Below are 8,358 nucleotides of genomic sequence, written 5' to 3'. Positions count from 1 at the left end.
AGGAGGCTGTGTCACCTGGTTCTGAGGAAGGTGAGGAGGCTGTCTCACCTGGTTCTGGGGAAGGTGAGGAGGCGTTGTCACCTGGTTCTGGGGAAGGTGAGGAGGCTGTGTCACCTGGTTCTGAGGAAGGTGAGGAGGCGTTGTCACCTGGTTCTAGGGAAGGTGAGGAGGCTGTGTCACCTGGTTCTAGGGAAGGTGAGGAGGCGTTGTCACCTGGTTCTGAGGAAGGTGAGGAGGCGTTGTCACCTGGTTCTGGGGAAGGTGAGGAGGCTGTGTCACCTGGTTCTGAGGAAGGTGAGGAGGCGTTGTCACCTGGTTCTGGGGAAGGTGAGGAGGCTGTGTCACCTGGTTCTAGGGAAGGTGAGGAGGTGTTGTCACCTGGTTCTGAGGAAGGTGAGGAGGCTGTGTCACCTGGTTCTAGGGAAGGTGAGGAGGCTGTGTCACCTGGTTCTGGGGAAGGTGAGGAGGCTGTGTCACCTGGTTCTGAGGAGGCTGTGTCACTTGGTTCTGAGGAAGGTGAGGAGGCTGTGTCACCTGGTTCTAGGGAAGGTGAGGAGGCTGTGTCACCTGGTTCTGGGGAAGGTGAGGAGGCGTTGTCACCTGGTTCTGGGGAAGGTGAGGAGGCGTTGTCACCTGGTTCTAGGGAAGGTGAGGAGGCTGTGTCACCTGGTTCTGAGGAAGGTGAGGAGGCGTTGTCACCTGGTTCTGGGGAAGGTGAGGAGGCGTTGTCACCTGGTTCTAGGGAAGGTGAGGAGGCTGTGTCACCTGGTTCTGGGGAAGGTGAGGAGGCTGTGTCACCTGGTTCTGGGGAAGGTGAGGAGGCGTTGTCACCTGGTTCTGGGGAAGGTGAGGAGGCGTTGTCACCTGGTTCTAGGGAAGGTGAGGAGGCGTTGTCACCTGGTTCTGGGGAAGGTGAGGAGGCTGTGTCACCTGGTTCTGAGGAAGGTGAGGAGGCTGTGTCACCTGGTTCTAGGGAAGGTGAGGAGGCTGTGTCACCTGGTTCTGAGGAAGGTGAGGAGGCGTTGTCACCTGGTTCTAGGGAAGGTGAGGAGGCTGTGTCACCTGGTTCTGGGGAAGGTGAGGAGGCTGTGTCACCTGGTTCTGAGGAAGGTGAGGAGGCGTTGTCACCTGGTTCTGAGGAAGGTGAGGAGGCGTTGTCACCTGGTTCTGAGGAAGGTGAGGAGGCTGTGTCACCTGGTTCTAGGGAAGGTGAGGAGGCTGTGTCACCTGGTTCTAGGGAAGGTGAGGAGGCGTTGTCACCTGGTTCTGGGGAAGGTGAGGAGGCTGTGTCACCTGGTTCTGGGGAAGGTGAGGAGGCGTTGTCACCTGGTTCTGGGGAAGGTGAGGAGGCTGTGTCACCTGGTTCTGAGGATGGTGAGGAGGTCAGTAAATTATGACGAGAGAACATCATTGTACACGTTCATGTGGTTCTACTGTGGACTCAGATTCTACTGTTTCCCATGATAGGGCAGACTTACTGAATTTAGACTGAGATAAGGTATTGTTTGGGTTTATGTCGAATGTGGGCCTTTACCGTCTCAAGGTATTAGTAGAATACGAGTTGTAACTGGTCAGTAGCCGTGCCCCCAATATGAAATGGTGGACAAAGTAATTTGTATTTTTCAGAGAAACACAGAACTTCATTGTATTATCTGTATCATAACACCTGGTGGAAGGTCATCAACTACACAGTTTTCCGTTGACATGTGTAACCTGACCATGGAACGATGTAGAAAATATGCTATGTGCTGTATATGAGTAGTGAAATTAACAGACTGGCTGAATGAGAGCTCTAATGAGCTGCTTGCTGTTCCCTTCCACAGAGACCAGCTGAGACCAAAGACAGTTATCCGTGCTGAGACACGCTCTTTTAAACGGACGTTTACTTTCTGCTTTGCAACCCTAATGAAAACAGTGGAAAGAGCTGACAAGCCAATCCTGAACAACATGGCGTGTTTCCACAGACAGATCTGCTTTTTTAAGGAGCTGCTTTCACCATGGGGACGACACTAGATTAATAAAAAGGCACCCTGCTATGCTTTTGTTGGAGGGTCACAGAGAAACCCAATGTCACACACATCAAACTGTTTTATTCTCTTGATGACTGCTTTATCTGGGACACATATTTCATCGACAACATGAGACAATTTAACAGCCATTGGATGAAAGTACAAGTCAGGCTTGCATTGTTCACTGATTGGAATAACAGTTTGATGGATGGTATCATCATCATCATCATCATCATTGACCAGCTGTGTGCCCCGTCCTGAAGTCGACCCTCACACAACCAAAAAGCCCCCGAACTCATTCCCACATCTCGCGAGAAGAGAGCGGATGCCCCCTGAACGGGAGTGTGTGTGTGTGTGTGTGTGTGTGTGTGTGTGTGTGTGTGTGTGTGTGTGTGTGTGAGGGCTGTTGTGTCTGTGGGGGTGTTCGCTCGATGTCATTCGCGAGAGAGAGAGAGAGAGAGAGAGAGAGAGAGAGAGAGAGAGAGAGAGAGAGAGAGAGAGAGAGAGAGAGAGAGAGAGAGAGAGAGAGAGAGAGAGAGAGAGAGAGAGAGAGAGAGAGAGAGAGAGAGCAAGAGAGCAAGAGCAAAGCATAACTAGTGTACCGTCCACGGTTAGGAGTGGCTTCAATAATATCGCGTTTATATATCTGGGTGGGTTAGGGAAAAAAGGAACCGAGCCTTCCCCCCGGTCCCAGAGAGACACCCAGATGCTGCCGCTCCGAGGGAGGAGAGGAAGGGGGCATGAATAGAGAGGGAGGAGGAGGAGGAGGAGGAGGAGGAGGATGGGTTCTCGTGTTCCTGACGGGTAACGTACGAGAGCTTCGCTGAACAACACCAGGACACTGTGAAGTGCAACAGCACAGTCCCTTTTGGTTATTTTGGGGTTTTTCCGTCGTCTTGCCGCCGGGACTTTTCTCCTCTTCTGTAAATGCTTCAGAGGAGAAGGGTTTAACCAGACGGGCTTTGGGAGTCTGGACCCTGCGAGGCACACCGAGTCCCCGAGTGTCTGTGTGGGAAACAGCTAGCTGGCTAGCTACCCTGCGAGTGGCCGTTGCTAGCCGTTACTAGGGTTACTAGGGGTTACTAGGGTTAATAGCTACCCTGCTAGTGGCCGTTACTAGGGGTTACTAGCGGTTACCTGCCGTTACTAGGGGTTACTAGCTGTTACTAGGGTTACTAGCTGTTACCAGGGTTACTAGCTGTTACTAGGGTTACTAGCTGTTACCAGGGTTACTAGCTGTTACTAGGGTTACTACCCTGCTAGTGGCCGTTACCAGGGGAACTAGGGGTTACTAGCTGTTACTACCCTGCTAGTGGCCGTTACTAGGGGTTACTAGCTGTTACTAGGGTTACTAGCTGTTACTAGGGTTACTAGCTGCCCTGCTAGTGGCCGTTACCAGATGCTGCTCCTGCCACCGGGTGGATCGGACCGGGAACCCAAGGGCCTGACGTTACTACGGGAGCTGCTGCTGCTTTACCGGAGGAAGGTCCGGGGCTGAACACGGGCTGTTTGTTCCACAATGTCGTTGTTTTTGGTTGAAACGGAAGGTTTCCATGTAGACTGTTGATGCGAAGTCCCGATCGCTGCGATGGTGTGGAGGAGATCTAACGGCAGACAGAACCTCAGTACCAGTCTCCTCTGAAGGGGGCGAGGTGGACCGAGAACGACCGCCGGGACTGAGACCGTTCTCTGAGCTGTCAGCTCGGTGGTTTGGGGGTTGTTTACTGAACCCCGTCTTACCTGGACGTCCACGTCCACCTACCTACCTACCACTGAACAAAAAAAGCACTCAAGACTTTTTCCCTGGAGAAATATGGATAAATTAACAATTATATCAGGATGTCTTTTTCTGGCCGCCGATATCTTTGCCATCGCCAGCATCGCCAACCCTGACTGGATCAACACCGGCGAATCTGCAGGTAACGGTTGAATTGACTTAACCCAGTTAACTACCTACCTACCTGTTACTTTTGACTTTTGAATTGACAGTATCAATGATTCATTCTCCTTGCAGATCGCATCCAAAACATTGTGATTCAGATAACACACACAACACAGATCCACCCTCTGGTTGACAACATGTCCATACAGTTATCTGTGTTAAATGTTTAACACTGGCAGCTAAATAACATGCAACGATACCAAGATACTAGTATCCAAACAGAATGTACAGTTAACACGGTCATAAAGAGAAAGATTTAAGGCCATGCAATGATTTTATTGACGTTTTGGGGGGGGGGACTTTCAAAGCAATTGATTGATCTTTATTGACCTGTCCTGTCCCGTCCTGTCCCTTTCCCTGGTTACAGTTGGTGTGGTTGTATAACATCGGCATGACAACTACCTGCTTAACACTTCGTGACGTTAGAATTATAAGGTTCTATCTCCATTTCTGTCAAAATTGAGTTTTTTACATAATCTGATCCATTAGGTGTTTATTAATGCCTGTGTGGTGTTATTTTCAAAATGTTGACATTTTTGAGTTAGTAATTAATAAAAATACAAAGGTTCCATCTCACAAAACATAATGGAATGTAAAAACTTTGATGCTCAATATCTCCGAACTGCCCTAAACGGAGATAGAACCTTATCATTCTAAGCTCTCGACTTCCTACGCCAAGGTCGGGAGCTGTTGAAATGTTGTGTAGTAGTAACGGTACTGTCATCGTGGTCAACGGGCAGACGGGATAAACTGGAGCAAGTGTTGCTGCCGGGATCCTGTTCTGGCTCCTCCTGGCATTGAACAGCCTGATCACCCAATGGCAGTTGCTCTTTTTGTTGTTGTCGTCAGTCCTCCAAACACATCCACACGCCAGTGACAGACAGCTGCTCCTCTTTGTTCCCTGGGCAGGACAGGGGCTTAGGAGGGAACTGGGTCAGGGAGGGTTCAACCACCCATGTAGGACCAGACTAGTGCTGGACTGACTGGGCTACTGTCAAACAGAAAAAACTGAAAAAGAAAAAAGAAGAAGAAGCACTTTGGGCAAATGTAATAATGCCTCTATCAGTAATGTATAATTTTCGTGCCTTTGGGATGCCTGGTTATTATTACACTTGTTTATTTTTATGTTTCAGATCCCACGCTAAATGCATTTGTCAATGTGGAACGAATTCACATGTGGCTTTTTCCCCTAAACATTGCTTATACCAAAGAGAACATCGGAAGCTCTAGGGTTCCTATTACCAACATCCCTGGTGTTGTGCCAAATCTTGGTAGATATTTTTAGATAGGCACAACATTGTATGAGAATGTACCCAGACTCCAATGACCTCTCCGCTCCCCGCACTGAATAATCAAATCCGATTGGTTCCCTGACATTGCCTCTGTAGGTCTCACGAGGAAAATTGAAGTGCTCTTCTTCTCCCCCTTAGTTGATCTCTCAGGCTCACCTGCAATTAGTTTACCACAGAGAGAGCACTGCCAAGTGCAGGGCCGCTTGCCTGCTCTATATATGGAAATATATGAGCAGGAAACATTATAGAAATGTATAATTCAGAACGTTTTATTAAGAGGTCCCAAGGAGGGTAAAGCTACACATTTGAAACCTTTCATTTCATCTTCTTCCGGAGTTCCAGCCTCTCTGTCTCTCCCTCTGCCTCTCTGTCTCTCTGTCTCTCCCTCTCCCTCTGCCTCTCTGTCTCTCCCCTCCCCACACACACACACACACACACACACACACACACACACACACCGCTGCTCTCTTTGATGGGTCTTTTGTGGGATGTGTTGATGAGAAGTGAAGGTAGATAGATCATTTAAAAATCTAATCAAATCCCAATTTTATTTGTCACGTACATCGCATACAGCCATAATTGATATAGTAGAAAGGCTTTATGCTATGAATCTCGCTCCTGGATCAGCAGCAATCAACAACAAATCAACAACATAATAGCCTATAGGCTAGTAACAATAAAACAGTGACAGTAGTAGTGCATAAGGGTGTAGTGTAAAGTAGCAGCAGCAATGGCTGTAATACAACGTCAAGTGTGTGTAGCAGCAGTAATTGGCAGTAACAGTGCGAGCAGCCATATCCATGTATGTAGCTCTACATGCCTCTAGGTGGGCTTGGCTTCTCCAACGTTGGTAATAACAAAACAAGCCCCTTTGTTGTTTTCTTTGGGTTTTGTGGCAGGGATTTATTCATCCCCTCGAAGGGCAGAAGTGAAAGCTTTTATCCTCTCAGGATCGATCGCTGTGGTGGTGAAGATGATGCCTAATTGCTCCGTCATCATCACAGCTTGCTGCATGGCTCCTGCCTTCTGGCTTACGCGCTCCAAACAAGTAAACAAGTCAACCACAAAAAAAAAGGGAAAAAAAAGTGACATTTCATCAGGGACATTTCCCCGCTCCTTTGTTCGGCAAAGGCTAATTAAGTTATGTGTACAGGGGAGGTTTGCTGCAAGTGGCCACACACACACATACACGGCCAAGCCACAGTAACACAGCCTGGCTAAGCCAAGGGGAGGATTTTGTGTTTGTTACAATTTATTCTGTTGTTATGAATAACAAGAACCCCCAGTTTGCATTTACATGTTACATGTTTGGTATTTAGCAGACGCCTTTATCCAAAGCGACTTGGGCTACACTTACTCCGATCCCATCAGTCATCACAAGAAAAATCCTCTGTGCTCGGGCCAGGGGCCAGGGGCCAGGGGCAGTCATGATGCTAGAAGAAGGACGTTGTTGTTGTTGTTGTTGTTGTTAATATACAGTAGAGAAACTGATCAGGGGGATAGGGAGGTTTCAGGAGGGACAGTTAAAGTGTAGCCTGAGGAGATGGGTTAGAGATAGGGAGTGACTCTGCAGTCCTGACAGCGGTGGGGAGCTCGTTCCACCAGCGGGGTGCCAGGATGGGGGAAAAGCCATGAGCGTTGCTTACATACAAGCTTATTATTTACCAAAGTATGGCAGGCAATAGCACCTGTTTTAAGCAGCCTACATTATTTGTTTAAAGACATATTTTGAAGCTGTTAACCATTAGAAAACAAAAGAGGACTGCACAGAAAGGTCTTGGACCAATGCCCCAGATTAGATTGATTGATGTAAATGTCTCACAGTAGTGAAAGAAGACGCCCTGCAAGCCTATGGGAACATGCTGTTTATAATCTTCATCTGACAGTTACATTTGCTCCCAGCACAGTTCAGAGAGGCGCTGGCCTGAAATTCATGGTGTTGATGGTTTATTGCCCTGGCCTGCACACTGATGAATGTCTCTGTAATTGTCTGTGTCAAAAGGAGCGACAGTCGCTCTCGGTCCTTTGTTTGCCTGTCAGAGAAGTCAGAGTAATTAAGAGGTCATGGACGTTTCTCCACGCTCTTGTTATTACGGGGGTGATGAAAACATTTGACAGGGTGCGATCTGTCACTGCCTCCTCCTCTCCCGTAGTACGGCTCTCCGAGCTCCAAGGCGGTCGATGCCCGCCGTCAGTGTGTTCCAACTGCTCTTAACGCAGCAGCACAACGATGCACAGACCTCGAAATGCACCCTAGTATCATCTCATTCATTCAGCCTCAATGTCAGAGATATCTTTGTAGTTGTCACAGTTGTGTCATAGGGGCCACAGAGTCAGTCTTTGATTGACAGGTCCATGTCCTTTCGGGCCTATTAGCAGAGAGAGTATATGCTAAACCAGAAACTCAACTCCGCCTCTTCTTTCGTCCCCTGGTGAAATCTGACGCTATGCGGACAAAGCCATGGTTTTCTTCTTTTTTTCCCTTCTTTTTTTTACTGGAAGTCAATGGGATGTGTTCTATTTGATCAACAAAAACGTCTATTGTTCATTAATAACGTTGGGCTTCATTAAGCGGCCAAACTTTGTACCGGGAGTTGTGCTCGTCAACCGTTCATGAATATTCATACTACTGCCTCTCGCCTTGGTGCTCACTGACTCGCTCCCTCCTCATGAATACAATCAATATTCATTAGCCTGCCCTTCCCTGTAGACAGGCAACGATTCCCGTTGTAAATGAGCCTGCGTGTGTGTCTTGTCATATGTATTAACCTCTCCTGCTGATTGCCATATTTATTTATTTTTTTCAGCCCCTATTTGAATAATTTACCGACCTAAAAATCAGACCCAAAACTAACAACCGCTTATAAACATAAGAAATGTTCTGATGATCAGATGCAAAATGCAGGATGCCATTTTGATGGCTAACACTTTGAAGTTGTGTGTAGATACGCACAGATCATCATCGTTCAGAGTAACATACTACACATGGCGAGAGATAAAGTAGGCTAATCAAGTTAATAATCTAATGAAGAGGCAGTGTTTGGCTGTAGTGGGTAAGCGTGAAACGCCACTCAGTAATATTCCACGCGGGATGTTCCATGCTAAGCTAAGACCA

The 8,358-nt window shown here is 47.9% G+C and overlaps 1 protein-coding gene across 1 annotated transcript in view; it reads left to right on the top strand.

Moving 5' to 3' along the window:
- Window positions 1-3,822: 3,822 nt before the first annotated feature.
- Window positions 3,823-8,358, top strand: part of mosmoa (modulator of smoothened a) — a gene marked incomplete at both ends in the record, with an annotated part of 25,426 nt that continues 20,890 nt past the window's right edge. Inside the window, one exon of the mRNA XM_080523597.1 lies at window positions 3,823-3,928. Within this exon, the coding sequence (XP_080379723.1) occupies window positions 3,823-3,928 (106 nt within the window). The remainder of the gene's footprint in view (window positions 3,929-8,358) is intronic.

This window comes from Nansenia antarctica (genome assembly GCF_963989245.1).
Source record: "Nansenia antarctica genome assembly, chromosome: 2".
Lineage (NCBI taxonomy): Eukaryota > Metazoa > Chordata > Actinopteri > Argentiniformes > Microstomatidae > Nansenia > Nansenia antarctica.
Note: the sequence above shows the minus strand (reverse complement) of the source record. Positions and strands in the feature narration are given on the sequence as shown.